General features: G+C 34.3%; 1 protein-coding gene across 2 annotated transcripts; it reads left to right on the plus strand.

The window, feature by feature from the left end:
• Window positions 1-1,605: 1,605 nt before the first annotated feature.
• Window positions 1,606-25,476, plus strand: LOC120329431 (tectonin beta-propeller repeat-containing protein 2-like). Of its 2 annotated transcripts, XM_039396052.2 has the most exons (29): window positions 1,606-1,895; window positions 2,566-2,970; window positions 3,183-3,306; window positions 4,203-4,331; window positions 5,172-5,303; window positions 5,563-5,729; window positions 6,272-6,362; window positions 7,073-7,232; window positions 8,135-8,296; window positions 8,724-8,785; window positions 9,075-9,197; window positions 9,740-9,908; window positions 11,677-11,933; window positions 12,537-12,648; window positions 13,574-13,626; window positions 13,711-14,511; window positions 14,897-15,041; window positions 15,550-15,684; window positions 16,546-16,796; window positions 18,113-18,224; window positions 18,758-18,891; window positions 19,249-19,344; window positions 20,036-20,150; window positions 20,517-20,621; window positions 21,176-21,421; window positions 21,861-22,030; window positions 22,679-22,796; window positions 23,076-23,225; window positions 23,805-25,476. In XM_039396052.2, exons 2-29 carry the CDS (start codon window positions 2,645-2,647, stop codon window positions 23,993-23,995), a joined length of 4,836 nt encoding a protein of 1,611 aa, XP_039251986.2. In that variant the 5' UTR covers window positions 1,606-1,895; window positions 2,566-2,644; the 3' UTR covers window positions 23,996-25,476. The 2 variants fall into 2 exon arrangements, with proteins under 2 accessions (XP_039251986.2, XP_039251985.2); XM_039396051.2 differs by having other exon boundaries at window positions 1,607-1,895; window positions 13,574-14,511.
• Window positions 25,477-27,317: the final 1,841 nt, after the last annotated feature.

Raw genomic sequence — 27,317 nt, forward strand, 5'->3', positions numbered from 1 at the left:
AAGCTCGTTAAACAAAAATTGTATCAAAAGCGTTATTTTTTCAAAAAAGCCCTGAGATGGCATAAACGTAAAAATGCGTTTTTTCATCCCGACACGGGACAAATATATAGACCAACTAGGTCGCAACGCGTTTTTTCTTCCCGACATGGGACAAGCATATATTGACCAACTAGGTCGCAACGCGTTTTTTCTTCCCGACATGGGACAAGCATATATTGACCAACTAGGTCTACAAAATCGTAACAATGCGATAATGCGAGCATTAAGTATTTTAACTTAGCGAAATACATTGAATTGAAAATATGTTTTAACCGACCAAACCAAAATTTTTAAAATAAAAATACGCCATCCTTCTGTAATTCTACTTTACAATCTTTACTCTTTCTATAAACTCTTCTTTATTTCAATGTCGTGTCTCATTGTAGATCATATACATGTAAATATATTTTACTAATATCCTTAATTTTAGCATTGTGTATTGTATTTTTCGATATATTTCCACTTTATTAGAGGGTGCCAAATCTTTAAACTTCCAGTTAGTAAGATGGGGAGATAATATAGCAACTAACCCCCAAATGTACCCCATTTCATGTTGAAATCATCATGACAAAGTTAATTTTTCCCAAAATTCGAACAAAGACTTTCGTAGGAATTAAATTACACCAGTTTTAAGAACATAACAGGTTCCATCCAGTCATTATCAAATTAAAATCTATATTCTCAAGACCTTTGGCACTGATTGAAATAATTATATCTAAGTTCCCATCCGTACGATGTACATAATTACCCTTATTGAGATAATAGGAATTTCTGGTTATAACGTAAATCACGAGCTCACGTTTACAGCATTTAATTAGATTTATGATCGACGTATAAATACGACTCCGATATCTTTCGATAGAAGGAAGACGATGTAAACCATTCTAAGCTAGTCTGGATAAATGTTTTAAGATTTGTATTCTGTGTGTTGTGGAAATTTACAAATAAAAACATATAGAGATTTTTAACGCATCTTCATTCACGTGGGCGTTGAAGCTGAAGGGTGAACGGGTGACTTGCAAGTCAGAGACAATCTACGAAATAGCAATATACGGTAACATCACATTCATCTAACAATCATTTATGCTATAGCTGTAGTACTGAGCAAGACAATCGATCGCGAAACCGCTTGAAATAAGTGTAAAACAGTGTTCCCATGAGTAAAAATAAATACCGCGAAATTTTGTATGAAATATCATATCTCATAGGATTCATATAAAATTTAAGAATAAACAAAAGTAATAGCCTTCTAGCGAAAAAATTAATCTTTAACCATTGAAAATTTCAAAGCAATTGGTCCAGTATTCGAAGAGAAAAGCGACTTTTTAAAAACGTGTCAAAGAACAAGAACAACAACAACAACAACATAATATTGAAACGATCGTTATGTCCACTACGTGTCCAACAAAAGAATCTTTGTTCACGAGATCAACAACAACAACAATTTCGAAAAAACTACCATAACTACACATCGCGTCCAATAAAACAGGAAGTTGTTGTTTCACACAATATGCAGAGCTGAAGTCACGAGATTCCGATTTGGAAATCTGTCGTTAGTATTACAGTATTGAGCGGTGCAGTTCATGTATAACGAGGATTTTACGTTATCAGAACTAAACCAAAATTTTCTGAATTACTGAATTATGGGCGCATTTGATTCACAACTGAATTAACTTTAAAACGGTTTAAGCTTAAAAACGGTGTTTTGATTTGACGAGTCAGTCCCATTGTCTAGGTCCTAGGATGCTAAACCAATAAGAAAACTGGTGTCTTTAATCTTTTGGAAGTACACTCTGACCCTTAACACAGGTACAGCAGTCTGGCAGTACTGCAGTATCGTATCCATCTGGACACAGGTTAGATTATAATAAATATATAAACTAGACCTACTGCAGTACTAAGTTATGCATTTTCTGCCAAGGCTGCAAGGTGATTTTTGTCTATATAGCCTATTTTCAGAATTCACTTTCGGTATTCAGGTATTTGATTTTGCTGTTTTAGTCAATGAATGGCCTATTCTGTCCAACTTTTCTGATTAAATACATTTTCATCTCAATTCTCAACCCATTACAGCATTATGTTCACCCATTCTTTCATTCAGCTTTCTTATCATCCAGTCATCAGCTCGGCAGTACATCGGTGGTAATACTGTAATATGGTGCTTTGTGATACCGTGATTGCACATCTGATTGGAGGATTCAGTGATTAACATGCAGCGTTGGTTCGCAGCTTGGAATCTCATCCCATGGGTTCATGGCGAATAATCATTTATTAGATGTTAGATCGGAATCCATGCCAACTTAGGGTGGTTCACTTGAGTTGACCGCTGGCCGGATACGGCTTCCCTATCGACTTCATGCCCATGCGTCTGAAAACTAATAACTGGCTAACTAATCTCATACCCAGTATGGTATATCTGCATACGGTGGACTGGTAACTGGACTAGAGACAATTGTTGGCCATATGATTAAGCCGTATTATCATGGTTTCTACAAAATCCTAACCTAATTTATTTTTTTTTGACAGACTAAATAGCGAAATAACGGCCAGTAGTCCACTGTTTGCTTCAGGATGATTTTACTATCTGAAATCTCATGACAATGCAATGAATGCAGCCGATTCTCAAAGTCGTTCAGCTGATTTTTCCGAGAACACCGAACAAAATAATGCCGAGGATATATCAGAAATACAAAACGGAGAATTTGATGCCAGTCAACCAGACTTTGTTACTAATCATATAGAAACGAAAGAATCCCACCAGGATGCTGATCTCCAGGAGGATAGTTCATCCAGTGAAGTCGGCAAAGCTTCATCAAATGTTGAAGAAAGCTACACTGGTTCAGATGCACTTAACTTGTCATCTTTCAAAGAATATGAAGATTGCAATGATATTTTGACTCTAATTCCTACAAGAATACAACATGGATTTAGGTAAAGAATAGACTAATCATTTTTATTGATGATATTTAAACCATGGTATATGGTAATGGCTGAAATCTTTCCACAAGAGTTCAAGGTCCTATTCCATGTAACACTATGCAGGCGAACATCGCTCGTTCACTTTCGGTCTTACCCCATTTTAGCTCGACTCAACATTGCTTGTACGCAAAAGAGAAAATGCATTTCTTTTGTCATATTTTCAGGAATATTGATGTTAAAATCCTATGTTTGGATGCTTCAAAAAGTCATCTATTATTTGGATCCAATGCTGGGTGTGGATTTTTGTATAACAGAGAGACAGGAGGATTTATTAAACTTCTTAGTGAGGTACATTAATTATCATTTATTAATTAATAAGTCTATACCAACTAACAACTTTTAATCAAAACTGTTAAATCATATTTTGGATATTCACTCCAGGAGAACCTTATTCATAGCCGTTATGTCTAGCTGTGGTTGACTGGACTGATCTAAATAAAATTTTTCTTAGCATCCTGGTAATATATGCGTTTCATTCAAAGTCCGGATTGATGTTTCGTTTTCATGACAGCAACAGAAAATGTGTCAGTCGTTGAGATATTTCAATGCACCCACCATTTGCCGCCCTTTTCTAACTAAGTCAAAGATTAAAATTCTCAAAATTTACCATCCACGGATGAAATTACTCCTTTGGAAGAGCCATCTTTTACCCCGATAACCACCCACGTGAGGATGCCGAAAATGCAGTTTTGTTAACTTGTCTTGCGTATGCTGCCATTACAGTCCTGCAATTTTTGCACGAATCGCAAGTAGCAACACCCATCCCCTAGTTATCCGCTAACAACCCTGTACTGATTCAGGCCTCAGATATCCATCCTGAGCGTCTACTGGTTTGCTTATTTATCTGTTGATAGAGACAAATGTAACAGCTAGGGCAATTGCTAGGTAAATTTCTATATTTCTCTGGCAAAACTTGGCCCAACAAGAGCAAGCATTTTTATATATGAAATAATTGCAGATGAAAGATGAAGCAGGTAATGCAATGCATCCTTTCATCTTGATAGGTTTATAATTGAGAATCAATGTGGTATAATAATATCAGATTCTTAGAGTTGCTCATGTATATTCAGAACATTTGCACATGTGGACAACCTAAAAATATCTGCACTATTCTTTGGAAAGTTTCATTCAGGATTCAAAGTTTTCATCGTTCACTTTTATTAACAATCAAATTTTCTCCACAGAACAAAGGTGATGTTATTTCCTCTGTGAAACTCTTTGTTGGAATTGAATTTCAAACTGCTCTTGGTACAGAAGAGGGAAGAATTACTCTTGTGATTTTTCCTAATGGATCAACAAATTCTACTAGACAGGTATATTTGTGTACCAATCATATATATTTTACTATTTTAAATTCTTTTTACCGCTTTTATTTAATGATCTTCAAATAGTTATCATTCAAATCTGGTAATGGCAGGGTTCTTACTATTGATAATGAGAGTTCTCCATCTGCCTGTTAAGTTATCGGTGTAATATTAAGTTGATTATAGCAAAATTATGTTTCATATTTTAAATTTAAATGTCTCTTTGGCCATTGTTACTTATCGATTTCAATCGGTAAGTATGTTGATAGGTATTTGTCTGTATGTCTGTCTGTCTGTTAGATGCATGCGATATCTCACGAAAGTGAGATTGAATCTGCTCCAGATTTTGCATGTGCATTCATCATATGTCGGACCATAAGCCTATTGATGTTGGATGAATTATGTCATATGATTAGCGAGTTATTAATTAATTAGTGATGGGACACAAGGTGTCACTATGGAGTCGGAGCGCATTTTTGGGGATCCCCTAACTTTCGATCGATAAGTCTTCGGTCTCTGACCGATATTCTCGTTTTCATTTTAATGAGTTCAGGCATTGGAAATGTGATTAATTGTTTAAATTGTAATAGTGGAATTCAGTACCAGTCAAAATCTGACTATAAAATCTTGGGATTCAGTAATTTCAAATTGGAATGATTTATGTAGATATAAGTTATATTAATTTATTTCTTAACATGGTATTTTTTGTTATTGCAATCAGTTGGAGAAACATTCTTCTTACTGTAAGTTTTGAGTCTTACCGTAAATTGCAAAAAAAAGTATCAAATGATCAGAGTGTATTGGACTTTACAGTTCACATTGTCATAACATTACCAAATTTAATTTTAGGTTCAAAAATTTTCTCTTGGTAAAGTTCATCCAGCTGAAATAACATGTATGGAATGGAGTAGCAATGGAATGAAATTATACACTGGTGATAGAAAAGGAAATATTTATTTGATCGAAAGAGATTTTGAAAAGGTAATTCATAACTGAAACAGCTAATCATATCCCTAATAAGACGACTTAATCATATGGCATTCCTCCGGTTTCCAGTCCATGTCGGGTATGGGAATAGTAGTTATTTGTTTCAGATGCATGGACTCATATTTTACCATTTAGTAGTTTTAAATGCTGCTTCATAGTGTTATACATTTTCGATATACATGTAGATCATTTTTACTATAGAATTATGATTTATTTTTTCTTTCTTATATGCATTAACTGTATCTTACTTTAGGACAAGTGCAATGTTATTCTCATTCATTCGGAGCGGCAAGCTATTGTTGATTTATCGTACAGGCACATGATATTACTAATTTCTACAACAGAGCGAACTGTACTTCTACATACAAATAAATCAAAAAATGAAGGATTGAAACCTATAGGATCAAAACCTTTTAGAAGGTGAGTTGTGAATTATGTAAATTGGTAGTGGTAACTCATACACTGGGATCGACCAAACTTAATTATCTACTGTTCCCAGTACATTCTGTGATAATTTTTTTAATAAGAAATTGAATATATTTTGAATGAATCATGCACATCAAAGAACACATAGAAGGCTGTATATATTCAATGAGCTTGAATATGAATCTGCAGGAATGATGAAAAAAATTTATAATTTTTTCAGTTTCCTAGTTTTTCCACTATACGGAAACTACATAACTTTTTAAACTTGCTGTGAGTCTTTAATTGGGCAAAAAATTAATTTTTGAAATGCAAATAATACTGTATTATTCCTCAAATCATTAATTTTATGTTGGATAGGTTGAATATCTTTAATTTTAAGTTATTCAAATATTTGATTTGTTATTGCCACTATGCTTACACATTTATGTTTGTGCTCATATTGTATTCGAAAATATCGACATCAATTGACTTTTTAAATAAATTCATATTCTGGATGTTAATATCCGGATTCAAGAAATCCTCGATTTATTTTTTAGTGGATGTTTTGGTTCCTGCTTCAATCCTGGTTCTCTATCTGCTTCTGATTTGCAAGTATTCTGTACCAGACCTGGATATAGAATATGGATTGTAAGTAAATATACTGTAGTCGTTACAATTTACTTATAATCATAAAGTTTGGGATTGGATAGTAATATTGGTATATTGGAGGAATAGCGTATTTTCCGGTCGATAAGCCGATTTTCTGGACCCTATTTTCATCCTGATTTCCTGGGTTCGTCTTATCTTTATTTTGCTGGTGTGGGCTTAATTTTGGTTTGAACCAGAAAATACTCAAAAAGGGTACAACAATGTGCCTTCCATGTCATTTTGCATGAATCTGCGTTCTCTTAATGTAAATCTAGAATATCTCCACTGAGATTATTAAATTTGATGTTGCTGCATTTCGAGCCTTTTGCTCGTTACACACAATTACAGGTATCATATTAGGATAAACAATTATTTGATGTATTTGATTCACTTTCGGGATTTAATGCAAATGTTCTTTGTTATACTATTATACTTGAGGGTCACTCCGTGGTTGAAACACTAGCACCAGCACTATTTCAAAAATTTCTGGGGTTGCTATGAGATTCGTATTTCATGTGCGATGACGTCATCAAAGTTAATATTTGCGCACCTTGTGGCATTTGCGTTCATTACAATCTTGTGGTGGCCAGGTGAAGTTGTGAAAACTGCGATACCGGTAGTTTACTGTGAAAGATTGCATGCCTGTACTACTTAGTTTTGGCCTTTGTGTCCGTATATTTGAGCATTCCCTATTTGTTTTCTATCAACAGGCTGACACTGAAGGACGGGTAACAAACACATTGTTGTTAAAAGACCTGGTGTCCTCGGCTCATCCCAAAATAATTTTACAGTTGGAAGAGACTCAATATAACAAGGATTCTCAATTCAGAAAATTATTGTTTTTTCAGGAATACTTGCTATCTTATTCAGGTAACATCATCATAGTATGTTATATTTTCGTTTATTAATGCCCATATTGGAAGCATTCGACATGGCAAAATCAAAGTATTATGCAAAATTTTGTTGCCGTTCTTTGGGGTTGTCTCAATATTAATTAACTTTGGATCAGTAAAGGCATTAATGTTCCTTCTCTGTTGTCAGTTTTCATGAATCGGCGTTGCAGTACTGTGAATCTGGAATATCCTCACTGTGAATTTTATAGTTGAATATGCTGCATTTGTGTGTGTATCACAAGCAAAAGCAATTACAGATACCAACACATGTAGTAAAAACTCATTAGCTCATTGAAACAAGGAAGGTGCTTTGGCACATTTCTATAAACATGTCATTCGCGCATTGGCGTGTAACTGAAGAAAATATGAATAAAAGAGAATCGATAATAATAGACCGTGCATTAGTAATAATTGACGAAACTGAAGAAAAGAGAAAAAAAATAACACAATATTTCTGTCTCTGCTGATTGAGTGGTAATATGATAAACCCCTCATTTTTAATGCAAGAAAATTGGTCTCAGCTTATCAGCCTGGAAAATACGGTAAAGGACAAAGTTAAATTTGTTATCTTACCACTTATTCTCAGTGATGATGACAAATTTAACAAGATTTTATACTGGCTCACTTTCATCTGAATCACATGATTTGTTGTTCTTTATATATATTTCCATAACACATAGAAAAGGATATGTTCAACTGTTTAATATGAGTCATTTTTAAAAATGACAACAGTCTTTTAGACCTCAAAAATAGTAATAACTTTTATATTTTACAGCTTTTTGTAGCATATTTACCGTATTTTAAATCAGTATGGTGTAACATATCAACATTTCCAATTTTAAGTATTAATTATGTTTGTTATATTTTTTTATAATTTAGAAACATCACTATTCTTGATTGATCACACGAAACCTTGTCTTATCGCAAGTAATCAAGAGTTGTCAAATATCTTAGACGTAGCTGTGAGTACAGATGAAATCTTTGTTTTGAGCAAAGATCGACAACTTCATAGAATTTCTGAACATCCTGATGAAGCTGCAAGTAAGTACCTGTAAACCTATTTCGTGCCTCTGGTAGGCATGCATCGCAAGTTTTCCCTTATACTTTAGTTTCTATTGTTTATAATTTATACTCGTTCAGGCAAAATGATTGTATCATTCACAAGCAAAATGTTTTGTCGATATTTGGAGCTTCAGTTGATATTATCAAATGACAATGTATAAGGCAGTGAGTGGTTTGTAACCTTTTTGGCGGTGAGGAATCAAGGCACCTGTGTGCAATACTAGAAAGGCTTTAAAAAGGATTGTATGTTTTGCTGTATTAATAATGCAATAACTGAGTTTCAAACCTTGGACTTCTAATTATGTGTAATCAGACTGCAACTTGGCTAATTTTGGCTGTTGTATGTCCTTGTTTTATCATACAAACATCATTTTAACTTGTCTTCTTGTTAACTTAATTATTGCAGTTAAGTCGAAACGTTCAAACAATGAAGAAAAGAAAAAGGATGGACAGAGTATAAATTTACAGGTGATTTTGTGAAATTGTGGATTTGAATTGGTTGTGACTTATATTGAAAGTATCAAGCCATTTATTCTGAAATATAGGATTTGATCTTTGAATGTAATATAAATGTTCTAAATTCAAATATCTTCTTCCACAAAATCATCATACTATATGGCAAATTTCACTATGTAAAATGTTGCTGCAAATGTGGTGAGTTTTACAAAAATGGCATTACTTTTCATAACTTAATAACCCAATATCATTTAATTGTTCCCCCCCCATATCTCTTTGTCAAATTTGTTGTCGATTGTAGGACGTTAAATCATCCTTTACGGAAATGAAAAAGAATCTCACACCATTTGTTGGGGTTTTACAATCAAGAATGTCCAGTTTAAATGAGGGTGCAGGACAATTATCACAAAGAATACAGTCTCAGGTGAATATTAGTTTGGATAGGGGTGCAAAAAGGGCAAAAAGTTTTAGTCATAAAATGTTTCAATAAAATAATTTCAAATTGAAAATGATTTGAACCTGTATTTTACTCAAATAGTAACGTACAAGTATCTCAATTCAACAACAGTTGCTAAAATTCTCAGTCAACGATCGAGGGGTGTATTTTTAAACTTTGCCATGGGCGCCATTTTATGTAGGTATGCCACTTCATATGTCCATGTTGATCTGACTGTTCAGCATATTTCTGTGCTGTCATAACTGATCAATAATTAAACCTCTTTTTGTAATATATTGGGAGGTTAGTTGAAATTCTGGAATCGATTGGTAAAATAACAATTGTCAGATTTTCCTTTTTCCGAAGAACCTATATATATATGTGAAGTCTATGCTCATGGAAAATTGATAAATTAAAGTAAAGTTATGTTTGAAGTTTAATAACATATGGGTAACATTATGAGTTGTATGTTTATTTGCCTATTTTTAAGATTATTCGGATCAGAAAATACAATATGATTATTCATTCAGGCTAAAGAACTTCAAAAGAAACTTCCTGTTGTGGCGACAACACTATTCACTAAGGATGACAAAAATATTAACCCACCCTCAGATATTCGAAAACCAAATGTCACTGAAGAATCTGTGAATGATAATGATAACAAAACTAAAGACATAAATACAGAAGCAGAAAATTCAGGTAAGAATATTTGACTAATTTTGATTGTGTTGATCGAGTTTTGAATTCTCCGTTATACTGTGTGCTGTTGTCAAGCACTTGCCTATATAGTTCGTTAAATGGATGGTGAATAACTACAGGTACTTCCAATTGCTTACGTTTTGTGATTCCTATGTTTGCAGCTAAAAATTGTAATAGGCTATTGTAGATGATGATATTTTTACGTCCTACTTATATAGGAACAGGATTCTTGGCTTTTTATTGTATATTATACTTATTATTGTTCTTGAATAAAATACCTGGAGGGTGATGACATCTTGCCTACTTTACCTTGGTTGCTAAATGCCCCAAACTTATTTGGCTATTTTGTATGATTTTCAATATATAAATCCATACCACTCCTAGCAATGCTGTGTCCAGGTCATGATAATGTTGATAAATTTTCCAATATGCTGCTATTATCAATAGTATATTTGTCTTGATCATACCCAATTCATTTTGCTTCAGTGGAGAGGTTTTTGATGTAAGATAACCTATGTGTATATCTTTTATTAACCCAACAATGAAATATTTCTAAAATACAACAACAATCTATCTAGTATGTATAGATATCAATATTGACCTATTTTAAAGCTAGGTTAAACAAACATGTCATAGCAAAAGGTAAATCATTAAACTACCAAAGCACATGCTGCTATGCACGTGACATAAATATACAAATATTATCAACAGAAAACAAACATATGGGTGATGCTTTTTTGTGTGTTCACAAATGGCACCATGTGTTTGTTGTTATACTGAGCACCAATTATACAATTGACTCTTAATAAGAATTGTTTTGAAGTTTGTTGTGTAAGGTCCCCAACTAACAAAAAATATATAAGTGACAATAAAACAGAACCCAAACATTTCCCGATTACTTCTGTGAAAGGAACACTTGAACTTCTGTTTGTGAATGACTTTACCCATAAGTTTCAGTAATCTGGGATGCTTTTCTCAGAAGTTATCTTAATTCTGGAATAGGCCTATCTAAATTACCCCGGTTTTAATTGATATAGGTATTTGTAAGCAAACTTATTCAAGTTATTTCATTAGTTAACACTGTTCCATAATATGCTTACTATCTAACTTACTGATGATTTAGATTTTAGTTAAATTTATTCTAATGCAGACTTGCTATTGGGGCTGTTATAAGTTGGCTGAAGCAATTGTCGATATATATTCTTGATCCTAATCTGATTTATTTTAATTTAACACTTTAATTGCTTATTATTTCAATTAATCTTTGTAAAGATATTTAAAGTTAAGATTTGTGATTTTCCATGCCATAATCAAATATCTATTACAGTAATACTTTACCATGCACATTCAACCTAGTAAACCTTACCCATTGAATGCTGTCATGCCTGTCAATTAATTTATTTTCTAATCTAATTAAAGTTGCTGTTAAATGTGGTCTGTTTTTGTAACAGGATTTGTCAGCGGAATATGACCAACCAAAAAATAAAGTATTTCATTTTGAAAATTGAAATTTTCTACTAGGGATGTGTTTTTTTCAATTGAAGATCACTGAATGTTTTATTTCTGCTTCTGTAAACCAGTGGTTTTACTTTTTCTTCTATCTGCATCCCTTTTTAAAAATCACCAACCGATTCTTTCACCCCCATTAAATTACAAACAACGATTGTTTGAGTCTCGCTTTTCTTAAGATTCACTCCTGTAAAAAACCTGCAGGTCTACAGAATGTATATTATTGTCCAATTTAAAAAATTGTAAATAAAAATTGCAGAAACTTGCCATGAAGACATGGGTAATTCAAACAAGTTGACTAATACAAGAAACAATGATGATGATAATACAACTAATTCATCTTCAAAAACTGAATGTCAAATAATGTCTTGCTATGATTCAACGGTTCCGATATTGGACCCAAACATGTTGAAGAAGCCTGAATTACTTAATAAAAAAATGGTGCTTGGATCAAAAAGTTTGGATCAAGATTTTTTACATTCTCAAGGCCACCCGGAATTATTGAACGATACTGAGGTAAGTTTGCTAAATTGTTTTATCTGGTATTAAAGGTCTATATTGTGAAAATATACCTTCAACAAATCCCATGAATATTCCTCACAATTGTATTAGATTAGACAAGCTGTTTGAAATACTTTTTTCTATCTTTCATAGTTTTGAATAATTAATATTAAGAATCAAGCCATAAACAGTTTTTTTCAGTAAGATATTTTAGTCCAATTCATTTTGTTGATATATGATTATCTTAGTATGAAAGTAGACATGAAATAATGTTTGCGACATACAGAACGTACATTAGCAAATCAATATTTAACTAGTACTGAAACGCTGGAATTAGTTATAAAGTATTTTGTAACATCAATATTACACGACATTGCATCAGTGCCTTATTTTTTTATATGAAAGCATTCAATATGTTCAACTCCACCTTTATGTCATGTAGGTGTAAGGTGTTCCCTTCCAAGCGAGCGACATGAAATAGAAGTCAATGTCCAATGCCTTTTTACACACCAATATCTGAATCTTCAGCTGCAAATTTGATTTATTTGGCTGTTTGATCCATTTGGCTAGGAATAACTCAGGCTTATTTATAGAATATTTTCAATTTGTCACTTATAGGATAGACTTCAATCACCGGTGAAATTTCATTTTGATAAACTTGATAAAATTGCATCAGAAGATGGAGGAGAAATTGTATTCGTGTCTAAAAGAAAGAAGAAATCAAGATCAAGTAATACTACTTTATTCTGATTGTTGTGGGACATTTGCAATGGGTGATTGGTTCGCATGTTGGCAGGGTAAAGATTATGGGTTCCGAATACTCCATACCATACCCACCACTTCACCCAAGAGTCAATAATTTGGATACGCAATGCAGAACTGGAAAGATTTCTGTTGGCGAAATAATAAAAGTTCAAGTGCCTGCCGTAACAGGTTCTTTCTCAGAGGGAAGGCGGTAAAACACCTCAGAAGTTTTATGATATATGCCAGATGTCACTCAGTGAAAATTTAATTTGCTTTATATTTTGCTGACTATCAACACAATAATCATGCATATTGAAACAACATTCCTATTCTTCAATTATTTTTGCATTTTGACAATGATTTATTTGAAAATTTATATGAAGAATATAAATTTATATTTTGAATATGATTATCTTATATGAATATCCTGGTTAGAGGGAAGCTTATAAAACAACTTATAAAGCGAACCCCGGCCTGTCGTCCGCTTACCAAATCCATGGTGGATGGTGAAATAAGTATGCAATATGGGTCTTAATTGTTTATAAATACATCTTACCAATTTACAAGGCTAGTAATGCCATACTTTATGAATAAGATGGTGATATACTACATAGATAAAGCATAGTTCAATATTTGGTACTCCTGTAATGTGTGTACCGGGTTAGGACTATGCCGCCCATAATTTTGTTTTGATTTTCCTTATTTTAGTTCTATTACGAGTTCAGGGACTGTCTTTGTTAGCCAGGTGAATATACCCCCTGCCCATAGGTTTTTAGTCCATTTACACAACTTTATTAGCCGTACAAAATTAGTTACCTTAATATTGGTACACATACTTCTGGAGCGCCCAGTATTTAATGCTTCAGTCAAAGATAGATGCTACAATATATGATTCCTATATTATTTTCCAGCTTCAACATCGAGTGGGAAACAAACAATAATCACTCAAGAGAAAACTGATATTGTGAGTAACACTCATAACTTGCTCACTTCCTCTGAACTCCACTCTTCACAAATAGAGATTAACAGTGACCTTCCTGGTTTAAAGGTTGGAGAGCAAAGTTCACAACCCGCTGTAGATCACAATATTTCATATGAAGACAGGAAAAGTGACCTTCCTGGTTTGAAGGTTGAAGATCAAAGTTCACTAGCCACTGTAGATCACAATACTTTGTATGAAGACAGGTGCTTTGGCCTGAATGAGGACTCTGGAATTCCAATACATGATCATGAAAATACTAACGCCAGTAATGATGGAATGTCGCCTACAGGGAAAAATGAAGATCGTATTGTTGTAATGCATAAGACAACAGGGAATCAGTTATGCCCAAAAGTTGTTCAGTCGCCAAAAATTGATTCCACAGATTTTGACTTCTTCACATCTAAGCTGGCATCACTAAATTTGTCGAGGATTGAAGAGAACCAAATTACTTCAGAACGCACTAACTCAGATGAAAGAAATAACTGTAAAGAAGAATTTCTACCAAAGCAAAAAAGCGAGCAAAAAAACGCAAATTGTACTATTTTAAAACCAGAATCTGGACTTGATGATTCAACATCGGAGTTGAAAACTTCATCGAAGATTGCAAGTCTTTCTGACAACGCTGTCAGCACTCCTTTTCTTCTGGATAGTGACTTTATCTCAACAGCTGTTGTAAAATCAAAGCAGGAGCCATTGTTTTCCGACTCTGAGGAGTCGCTCAATGAAAGGGTGAGTGAGAGTCAAACACATAATGATAGAAACACTCAAATTGCTTCCAGTATTGATGATATTTATAGAATAGAAGACGGATCTGTGGATTTTGGGAGTGAAATTGAGACCGATTCAGATAACTCATATGAGACCCCTGTGAGTTTTTTTTGATCATTTTTTACTTTTTTATCGTAAAGTATTGAAACATAATCATCGAATAAACAATTTCTCATCAATTGATTATCTATTTCTCTTTTTGCCATGAATTCATAGACTCAATTTAACGCAAGTCTGAGTTTTTTGCGATCAGTTTTCTAAGATGAGATTTTTGCAAAAATGAAATATTGAAGTCATATTCAACAAATAACATATGAAAGTCGAGGATATATACTCAAATCTTTATTTTTCACTCTTAATGGTTCTTTAGTTCAAAGAAGAGAATGAGAACCTTTTTTCTCATTTTCCAAAATACTATAAGTTCATTATCCTGAATATTCAAAGGTGTCTTTTGATAAACAATAATTTTTATCGATTTGTCTAGGTATTACCTACTGTTGTGCGAAAACAAATCAGTGTGGCATCCTCTACCCAGAGTTTTACAAGTTGTTTTGGAGATACAGTTCCTGTTAAATTATTAGACAGCTGGTCGGCTACAAATTTGCAACATCAAGTTGTCAGTGTTTCAGGTAAATTGGGGCGAGATTTTTTTGTTTAATTCTGGATAGCATGTATGGCAGACTGTAGCTGTTTGTATGGTTACAAGGTCTGGTAAAGGATTAATTTATCCCAACCCTTTTTTAACACCCCCCCCTAGTGCTTAATTTCCAAATGTTCATTCCCCAATATGCATGAAAACTTCATATTTCCATTGGTTGTTCAATCGTTAGTAGATCATTAGCTAGTAAAGTAAAGAGTTTCAGCAGATGCATGTTTTTAATTGCACAATTTTTAATTTTGATGACCATATTACTCGAACTTCGAAGTGAAAAACGAATCCCATAGACCCCACAGAAATTTTTTCGGTGAGAAAAAGTACCTAATAGCATTCTACCAACAACAACGAGCTCAAGTTGAGTTTTGCGGTTTAACTGTAATTCGGATTCATTTTCCATTTACATTTAACACCCTTGTGATGTTTATTAATCATATGGAATCATTAAATTTTATTATTTATGCTTTATTACCTTTTCCTAGGATCAGATTCCTTCATCTGGTTTATTGATAGCAGTAATCATATATACATAGCGGAGGAGATTGAATTTGGAATGTTTAATGTTAAGTGGAAAAAACTTGCCAAGAAGGGAGTGCAATTATGCGTATCACCAAGTGGTAAGCTTTCATGAGTTTTGACTTTCAATGATGTTAATTTCACAAGTTTGAGTGGTTACTGGATACTCGATTTGATGAAATACCTTGTTTTAACCTAATGTGAACGTACACTCACTCAGGGGTTTGCGCATGGTGCTTAGCTATAGAAATATGTCCTCTGGTTACCGTGCCTGTGCTCACAGATTCGAGTCCTGTTGGGATAAATGTGCGGGATAGCTGTAGGGTGGTTCACGTAACTGCTGATTAGTTGCAGTTTCCTCCATCATCAAGTCTAAAAAAGAATAATAACTGGCTAACTAATACCACACCTGACATGGAAGGGCAAACGCATAAGGGGCAGTGGTGGGTATGCCATATGATTAAGCCATATTACAGATTTTCCTTTCCCTCAGGATAAATATGAAGATCCTCTCTTATTGAATAAGTGATGATTGCCACATTGCTTGATTTGTGTGGAATAATTACACTACATTTTTAAGAAAATTTCCTCAAATCAAGATGACACAGTCCCACTCAGAAAAAAAAAGTGACCCATTTCTGATCAAAGTTATGAGCGACTATCGAAATGCCTAACAATTTCTTAAGCATCATAGAATTATGATTGTGCATTGAATGCGATCCATCAATAAGAACAGGGGCATGCATGGATACAGTGTAAATTTTACGAATGCACACATTCTTGGTAGAGGCATACTGTTTAAAGGCACTTTACAAATTTCCCATACTGAAAGAACTTAGACATGCATAGAAAATGGTCGTCTCTCGCATACATGAATATAATATTTTAATACAAGTTTAGGAACCACTGGTGCAGAGATTTGTTTCAAGAAAATTTGTACAAACTGTTTTCATATTTGCAAGGTGCTGTAGCTTGGCTTGTTACCAAAGGTGGAGACGTCTATGCTGCTGTTATGCCAGTTGATTTCCAGTCACTAGAGGAACCCATTAAATTATTCTGGCAATTCGTAAGCAGTGAAGTGAAGTACGCTACTCTCGGTCATGATAGTGCATGGGTTGTATCCAACAGTGGAAATGTTAAAGTTCAATTTGGAATTTCAAGATCAAATCCTTTTTCTAAAAGTTGGGATGTAGTGCCCTGGAATTTAGAGAAGGTGCTGGGTAATATCTCAGATTTCATGATTAGGCGTTTTGTATTTTTTATCATCAGATTTGTACAATCTATTGAGCTCCTTTGAGTTCTTACATCAGAATTTTATATATAATTTCTGGGCGCTCCAGAAGTGTGTGTACCAATATGGAGGTAACTAATTTTGTTCGCCTCCTTTACATCAAGTTGTTTAAAGGGACAGAAGTCTATTGGCAGGGGGTATATTTATTTGGCTGACACAAACAGTCCCCCGAACTTGTAATAGAGCTAAAATAAGGATAGTCTGAATAAATTATGGCCTATCCCGAACCTGATATACAATACATACTACGGAAATACCAATTTCTGTTTGAATTGTAAAATTTCTTAATCATATCAACAACCTTTACTGTCTTTTTCAATCATGTTAGTAATGCAAGTGGATTGTCGCTCCATGCTGATGTTGGTTGTCTGTTGGTGTTGTCCTCTCCAATTCCACTTGAAGTTCATCTAATTCTATGTACAAGATGACCTAAAAAACAGCATACAAGACATTTGTAGCATATTCTTGGTTGGAAGAATATAACTTTTTGTGCAAATGTTCTAGATCAGGGTGGTCCAAACCCAGGCCCGCGGGCCACATGTGGCCCGCCGCTCTATTATCTGTGGCCCGCGCCGCATTCGGAGAGTAATCAAAACATCGTACTTTAAATTGCTTCTCATAAAATGAATCAGAAAAATTGTTTGACATCTTGTTGTTATATCACTATACTGTGTCTAGATTGACTAGTATGATGGCTAGCTGAAGCAACTATAGCGGGGTGAATATGTGATGGGCAGTCTAAATTGTTACCTGGATTTCTATCGTTTTGGTCGGGAATATATGCTAATAATATAGGCATGATAGAAAACTAAACATCGGATGCGGAATCCATTAGACTAGGTTTGGCAATGCCTGATAACTATGTGTTCACACAATAGAAGTGCTTGTTTTGTATTGCACTGTTTACCTATTCTTGGTACTATTGTGGCCCGCAACTAATGCCGAAATAATTTTGTGGCCCGCGGAGCCCACAACCTTGGGCCACCTTGTTCTAGATTATTGAAGCTTCTGGGTATGATCATACCAAATCTGAAGTCCAATTGTTAAATAAATTGTATTTAATTTCGTGGAAGTAATTAAGAAATTTATGAGTTCTGTTTTTTTGGGTCACCATATACTTGGCATGATTAACTGGAATGCAGCCTAGACTGATAACTGGACAATAGTTAATAGTTTGTCATATGATTAACTCGTTTTATTGACTATCCTCCACTTCTAATAAATATCTTATTTTTCAGATCAGTCATATTACGTCTACAAGGTCAACAATTTGGTGCAGAACTGAGAATGGTCAAATATTTGCTGCAGAATTGAGTTCTATTGATTCGAGTGATTTTTCTTGGGAACCAGGTCTGTAATGAAAATAAATTTACAGAATATCAGTAGTCTACAATACATGTCATGGAATTTGCATCTCAGTGTAATTTCGTCTGATTTAGAAAATACACAAATCATTTTATTATGAATATAGATAGGACGAGTCGTGATAGAATATTCTTTCTATATCACCAAACTTTTTTCAACCATGCAATGTATCTAGCCAAGCAAGCATGTTTCAAACCTGAGTTAAGCTTGCGATACGCTTCAATATTATTCAATGTAGCGAATGCTTGATCATAGGAGTTGGACATTGTTTTTAGTTCATTTATGGGCCCTTTTTTTGCAAACATACCATTCTGATTAGAAATATTGTTGGTCTAAAACCGCTTTAAAATTTGATCCCTCAATGGATAGTTGAAATTATTTTTTTAATTTTTTTTTTCCAAATCTACACAATTTATAATGATGATAATATTTTAAATTGTATTTGAAAGGCTCATCTATACATTTCTAGCCTTTGGACTATTCGCTTTTTAATACATCGTCTTTTTTGTTTTATTCAGTTGATCTCCCATTCATAAGAGATGGACATCAGTCCTTCATACAATCTATAACAAGTGATCATAGAAATACTATTTTTGCTGTGGATGACAAAGGAATGCTGTGGTTTCTGACTGAAGATAGAAATTGGTGGCAGGTATGACAATAAGTGTGCATGTGGATTGTTTTGATGTTATGTTGTTTTTGTTGTTCATCTTGTTGTACACGAAGTGCATATATGGGCCGTTTGGTTATTATGTTGTTGTTGTGAAAATTCGCATGGGATTTGTTTTTGTGTGCGATGAAGTCGTTAAAATTAAAAATTATGCACCATGTGGCAATAGTTTCCAGAACAGTTAACATCTTATAAATTATAAATGGTCGATGAATGAACATCTATCTGTCTTGGATGAGAAATGTTCAAAGACTAAAAAATCAGGAATAATAGCATTATTTAAAAATAAGACAGTTTTGTACATCAATAACAATTATTAATTTTGTTTTTTATTTTCAGGTCAATGTGAGCGAATATATTGACGAAGGCCAACATCTTCTATCACATACAACATTACATGCTTTGCCTGCCAGTGTGTCTATGTCAGTACATAAGGTATGCTTACATACATACATGAAGATTTTGTATTTGTGAGAGATGTTTCTTACATTCACACTAAAAAAAGACAAATGGAGCTACTCGTTTTGAGCAAACTAAAGCATATTTATTGTAAATATTTATCTCTATGGCAGGATTTATAACTCAATGTTTTTTTTATGAACTTTTGTTATGTGGAATCTACTACTCGTACTCATCGCTGTTTTCTAATAGTATTGTCATGAACTACTTCCAAATCTACCATCAATCTGTATTTACTACTGCACAATTCTACGCTATAATTTGTCAGTCTCAGTACTTCTTGGCATTTTAGTTCCCCCTCGAATCACTTATTCATTATATAAATACATTCATTTACAGTTTCATATTTATAGCTCTGATGACGCGCATAGCTCTGATTACACTAAAAATTCGGCTTATGCAGGCATAACACTGATATCACTAAAGAGTCGACTTATTCGCGCGTAACTTTGATCGCACTCAATGATAAGAGCGTACGATTTGTAGGGTCAGCTTATATGGAAATTTTTATAAATTCACAATCTCAGGGCAGTTTTTAAGATTATATGCGAGATCAGCTTATATGCGAGGATATACGGTAGTTCAATTTATAGCTAATGATATCTTTGAATGACTTTTACATTAATTTCGAAGTTATATTATTATTATATAATTATTTCAATTTTAGGTTCAGAGATGGATGGCTGGATTGGTGCGAGCACAACATGTTGCAGTTAACAATCAGTCTATTTGGATTGTCCACGATAACCAGAAAGTCAATATTGCCAGAGGACCGTTAACTGGTACGAATTACTAATTCTGCTGTCTAAAGAATTAAAAATATGCACATACTATACTACTGATTCTCCGAATTTGTTCAGTGTGACTTGTGATTTAGTCTCCATGTACATTGAATATATTGTTTGAAACGTGGAGGTATGCCGCATCGTGCTGAGCATCAGGAATACGCAAACTGCTGGTAGGTTACAGCCTTCTTCGCCATCAAAGTTTAGGCATCTGAAAACAAATACCTGGTAAACTTCCCCATATCCGACATGATCTGGTATTTAAACGAGAAGCCATGGTACATGGATGATTACCAGTTATCTTATCAGTTTTCCTCTGCCTGGAGATGAACATGTGTATCTTATACCTGTTTTATATTCTAGGTTGTAGATGGGATATCACCACTCCCCTTGGAGTTGCAAAATCTTCCAAGTGGCAACATATCACAACATCATCTATATTTTCAGCAGATTATGGGAATTGGATTGGTAAGAATTGTAAATGTAAACGGAATTCCCCCTTTTCAACACAGTACCTACCAAGGGGTAGTATTGAGTTTAAAAAAATTTGGTTCCATTAAAGTGAGTAATGTCATGTCAGAGTTCTGATTGTGAATATGTTGTGCATTTTTTGTTTTAAGTGGCAATTCACACATTCACACAGCATATTTAATCAGCCATTTGGACTTAAGCTGGAGCTAGTATGGTTTGGAAGTATGCAGTGTCTATGTAGTTCAAACATTGCTCACTCAATATCTCATGTGCTGGGAAAGACTGCTGTACTGTGTAGTATATATAATATGATTGTACTATAAATTATAGGCTTCCGTAAATCTGTTTTTTGACATTTTGAATTTTCTTCTTGAAGATTTTTTGGATTTACTGTAATAAACTGAACCTATTCACGAATTGCCTACTATTATATAATTTGGGTCTTTTTGTCTTCATCTTGTAAATAAATCTAGTATGACTAAATATCATGTTATTTACATATTAGTGATTGATTGCGATTTTTATTCGACAAGTTTTTTTTACAATTACAGGTTTGGTGTGGGCGTCTCGACCTAATGGGGAGATATTTTGCTTTCCCTCACAAGATGTTGCTACTACACACGCAGTAACTCTTATTACACCGGTATCTGACAAAGTAACAATTTCTTGTATGTCTGCGTGTAAGGAAGCATTGTGGGTTTTACATGATGATGGTACGGTTTATATTAGATCAGGAATTTCTGCAGATTGTTTGGATGGAACAGAGTGGAATAAACTTGATACAACCGAACAGTTGGGTAAGTAAGAGAGGGGCAAGACCCCCAATGCCATCATAGTGAGGCCCAAACTGATTCTAGGTGTGAATTCATAAATTATAAACATGTACAGACTACAGACCATCATGTTTATTATGTGCACAAAAGACTCGTAAGCCGTAAACACATAAAGTAACTTGAAATTGTACTTAGCTAACAGGTAACAAAATGCAAAGACAAATTCATTTTAAGTTCCAAAATCATAATTTTCAGTTATCTTAATTGCTACCTAGAAGGGGCCAAGTGCAATCTGTTTTGCATAGAGCTCTGCGTTGTTAAGACCGGCTCTGATGAGAAGGTCTTTGTTGTTTGTTGTATGCAATGGAGCCATTCAAAATTAAATATACTCAAATTTAAATTAATTTACCGGTAAGTATTATTTTTGGTCATAAATTATTTTCTGACCTAAGTTCATTTATAGGAAAAACCAAACTTGTGTACTTGAGTTGTGGAACTCAAAACGTTTGGGCTGTTGATTCCAGTGGTCTGGTATATTTTCGAATCGGTGTTGCAGCAGTAGATAGACATTCCCTTCCACCTGCATGGATTCCAATAGAAGGTTGCCAAGTGTCAGGAAGGAAATTTATACAGGTTAGATATTTTCACAGCATAAGAGGTTCAATTGATTTATATGTACATAATGTGTACTACGTATGATATCAGAAACCTGAATTGGCAATCTTATTTCATAAATATCATTATGTGAAATTTTCCAACTCGCTTGTCAACTTCAACAAAGTCAAAGTCAACAAGTAGTCCTGCTGTCCAATATCCCACAAATGCCAATGAGGCCAATGTAGTTATACACACCCTCATTGTAAACATGGGCAATATAGCGGGGTGTGGTGGGCTGGTAGCCAACCTTTTATGGCTCGTGGCCCCTTCTGGAGACTTCTAGGTTCTTGCACTCATGGCCACCTGTTCATCATTCCAGTAGTATTTTTAGTGTTTTTTCAATTGATGAAATCACCATGTGAAATAACTTTATGAAGCAATAAAACTCGGAGAAACAGGGAAGTATTCTCGTAAAGGATAAATTAAATCAGTTTTGCGCCTAGCAATGTGCCCCCTCCAACGGCTCTGTGGGGGTCAGGGACCCCCGGTTAAGAAACCAATCCTTGATTTAACTCATTCTGTTAAAAGTATAGTGTTTATATTAAGCATCGGACTGGCTCGAGGTGGCTCCTAATATGTTTATTCTACTCAATTTCTTTTAAATTTTGTTAATATTATTTTCAGATAGAGTGTGGTCTTTCTGATGGCAGTGTGTGGGCATTGGATGATGCAAACAATGTTTTTGTTCGCACTGGAGTTTCATTCACTTTGCCGGTCGGTGATAAGTGGGAAGAAGTTCCAGGTAATAACGTAGATATTTCATAAAAGTTTTGAAAATATGTAAAAATGGAATTTTTTCTTCTGTGAAAGAAGAAAATTTCTTACAAATTTAATGAGTGCTTCCTTATAATCATTTGACGTTGCATTACTGCAGTGAATTACATACAGCCTTTTCTGCCTGTGCCTTTATGTACATTATGTTGCATCAGTAGCATAGAATATCAGTGAAGTGAAGGGTATTCTGTCATTAGAGCTGCGTAAAGATACCTTTTTTGCAATAATGATGTAACTTTTTTTCCAGGTTCTCATGCTCAACAAATCTGTATAAGTAATCACACCGTATGGGGATTGAGAATTGGTGGCAATTTGATCAGAAGATATGGTATATCTGATAGAAATCTTATTGGTGATTACTGGAAAAAAGTAAAAGGAAAATTAAACAGAATCGCAGGTACTAGTCTCGAAAACATAATTTTTGCTTGTCGTCGGTATAATGTTAAGATTGTTCATTTTAAACATTTAAAATTTTTTCTTGCACCTCTCATTACCCTGCGTGGGTTCACAGGTTCGAATTCCATGCATGGTAGTTATGTGTGAGAGGATTGCTGGACTTCTCACCGCAGCAGTGTGGTTAAGCAGCCGCTGGTTGATTACGGCTTCCTCCACCATCAAGTCCATTCTTTCGAAAAACAAATAACTGGCTAACTAATCCCATACCCGACATGGACTAGTAAACGGACGAGAAAGCAGTCTCCTAGTCCTCTGTATTTTGTTTGTTCATTTGTTGTTGTTTTGTAATTTGTTACTGTAGGAGTGACCAAATAAAATTGATTGATTGATTGAAGACAGTGGTTCGCCATATGATTTAGTCGTCTTATCGACTTTTTCTTCCCCCAGGATAAATATGTAAATCCTATTCTAATATTGACAATGTGAACAAGGACTCTTAAGTACCGGTACCTTAGTTCTAGCATATTTGATGTTGGTCGTCAGATTGCTGTTAGTCCTTATTCTTTTGTTTTCTGTATAGTTACACCTTATGATGAATTATGGGCTATCGACCACGACCAACGATTGCGTCATCAATTTACATCTATCTACCTCCCTCTAGTGGTAGAGGCACAATATAAAATGGATTCAATAGATGTTAGACATGATGCTAATGTTGATTTCGACTTCCCAATGCAGGAGAAATCAGACAATGATTGGGAAATGATTTAGTCTTATTTGATCAATTATATAAGACCTCACTTTGTAATGAAATGCAGGACACTATCTAGTACACTATGCAGTATCTTTTCAAAAGAAGTTTTACGGGAGGCATTATCGAGAACAAATCGTAATTGAAACATATTCTGTTTTAGTCATCTATGGGTTAAAATCAATCAATTGCTTCTAAGCTATATTTTGTAAATAAATATGCTATATTTTCATTAACTCATAATATCTGAACCAAACCCAATATTTTATTATTCACATATTCCCTTTATTTTTTACCTTATTATGTTTCACTTAGGAGTCATCCCTTAATACTTGAAATCTGGAGACCTATGAGAGACTAATGACTTGGTCATCAAGCATTGGAACCCCAGTGTAACGATTTAATAGACAAAAATATTTACATGGAGAAATATTTACTAAAATAAAGAAAATTATTGAGCCAAATTTTCAAATTCACTGTATGGTTTTAAGAACTATACATGTACAGTAATAGTCGGAAATTACATCGGTATTAAAATACATTCTGACACAAATGAAAATTTATAATGTTACCTACATGAGTCGAAAGTTACCTCTGAACAGCCTTTTGCAAACATGTTCAAGTGATCTAGCGAAAGGATTCCTGCATTGATGAATCTTATGATTAAAATATGTTTTAGAACATTTGCAAGTAATTGCTGATAGTTTCATGTTATGCCTTTAACAACAGTAATTACTTTCTATTGTGTTAATTATTTTTGCATTTTATTCATATTTTATTTTCTGTAAATGAATGATTTTATTTTTTCAAATTTTTTTTTAATCAGCTGTTTCTGTAATTTACATTTATCATTGTTATATCATTTTTTATTGCTAACCTATATTGATATATTATTATCTATAACTATTATGCACAGTCGGCGTCAGTATTTTGAAATGTTGATGATAAGCAGTGTTTTCTTCAATTTTTTTGTTTGTTTTATTCTCCTGTACTAAGGCATTAGGTTTTTTTTCGCACAATTTCTAGTTTTGGTAAATGCGGGAAAGTGCACTAAGATCATATACTGGTGCTGTTAATTTTGGGGTTAAAACAAATTAGTATTCACCCCAACTAACCTAACCCCATTTGGACATCGTTAATTAGGGTCAAAATTATAGTGACTAAACTCATTTGCTACTCAATTTTGCAAGGCTTTCGTAGTTTCAGTTAATAAATCTATGACAAATTAATTCAAAGATTTTGACTTTAATTCATGCCCTGGAAATTACTGAAATTGGTATCCAAACCTGACCACAGCTCTGTGTAGTAGTCAGTACATTCATTTTTAAGGTTCTAGTTATTCTTTTTCTGATTATTATTTCTTTAAATGTTATGCAAATAGTTGATCTTAGAAACAGGACGCATACTAACCAGCTAATGATATTTTTTTATCACTGTTGATTAATGAAGTCATATGTCTATGTGCAATCTATTCAAATATTAGCTGTTAAAAACTATGAAACGATTTTGTGACTTTGTAAGAGGTTAGTACTGAATCTGAACTGGCGAAACTCATTCGTTATCCTCCTCTGACTTGACTCGTCGGCGGTTGATTTTTCATGCCTCCGTTTCAGGAACGATTTTTACACCTTTCCTCTCTCTTATACGCTGTGGTAACGCTCGGCGTGCTCAGCTTAGAAAGTTCTAACGAAGTGTGGTGGCTTCACTTCATATTCCATATGGATATCCTAACGATGTCGCAACCTTGTACGTGCAAAATGGCCGCGCTGTACCGCGTAATGAAATGAAAACATGACCCCCATTGACTACCTTTCTTGAATTTCCGGATCGTAAATTTACGGTAGAAATTCTCACCGAGTAGACCAAAATAAAATTGTCAAATCGAGTAGGATGGGATTCTCATCTCGGCGAAGACGAAAATGGAAACCCACGAAGGATAATCAGAAGTGTGATGATGGCAAGGTAAAAATATTTCATCTTTTTAATGAACCTTGCGTGACATGCCTCAGTATTTTGCATACAACTGAATATTATGCGAATGTAAAAAGGAACGGTGGGAAACATTTTTTATTATTGGACACTCTGTTAGAAATATCCCGTAGTAAGCCGCTGATTATTATTCATTTCCAGTATTTTGAAGTGGACTTGCGTCGGTGTCAGTAATTACGTTCGTCGTGTAAATGCAACAGTTTCGATCCGAAATTGTTTGTAACGGTTCCATTACATTTGAACCCATGACAATTGCACCTATGGATTTTTTTTTGTTTCACGGATAGTTAAACCCATACTAACCCATGGGTTTTAGCACCCGCATATAGATTGAACCCGTGGATATACGCATGGGTTCAAATGTACGGTCACCGTTTGTAACAGCTTAAGGTGTTAATATCCATCCCCCTAGTAATTTTTGCTTCAAAGATCTTCGAAATTTACACTGTTTGTCAACTAGTACGTAAATCGACTTTAGGCATGCCCTCCTAGAGTTAGACGAATGTGTAGGTTGCCCTATTATCGCATACTGCATTATGCGCTGTGATTGGAATCGTGCCTTCAAGATTTTGTGCTTTACGTAGTTAGTCGCGATGATGATACCATTTATATCGCGGACTGATTATGTCGAGAATATTTGTATAGCCAATTGGATATGGTGGATCGAAGGAATTTCAAAATGCAGAAGACTTCCTGCTATTTTGATTCGGTTGTATTACAGTCTGTCGTCTTATCAGAAGTGGGCGAACCTCTGTTTAAGAAGTATTTACGGTGTGTGAGCCATAGCGCAAATTGTTTATAGAAACCGACTTTCAAAAACGGTTTTCAGTTTTGAGTCTGAATGTAGAAAGATTTCGTGTACAAAATGGCAGGATAAATAAATGAATTTTAAGGAATACTTAAATATAAATATCGTTATACTGAATGTTTTATTTGTGCAGTTATCCAATAAAAAGACAAAAATAATATCTGGAAATAGGTATAAAAAAAATATATATATATTAGATGTTTCCAGCGTTTCCTGATAAGGGTGCTTGATGAGGGCACATTCGTTGAACTGCAAAGAACGACTAGGGCATGATCGTCGAAACTACGCGTCATACTATTTTCCAAATTATTGCTGCGTTTAATGTCGATCTATTCAGAGCACGTTGCGGAACTTCCTCATGCGAACCGACTGATCATCCACCAGTCAAAAATATTAATCTATCTACAGCAGGTCGAACACGGGCCATTTTTAAAATGCGCTAAATGGAAGCTGTGACCATGCTTGCTCAAAGACGGTTTTAAATTACTTGATTCTGAACGGTCCTATTGGCAGTGACGCACGATCAATCTATTCTATAGCAACGA

This window comes from Styela clava, chromosome 12 (assembly GCF_964204865.1).
Source record: "Styela clava chromosome 12, kaStyClav1.hap1.2, whole genome shotgun sequence".
NCBI classification, from domain to species: domain Eukaryota; kingdom Metazoa; phylum Chordata; class Ascidiacea; order Stolidobranchia; family Styelidae; genus Styela; species Styela clava.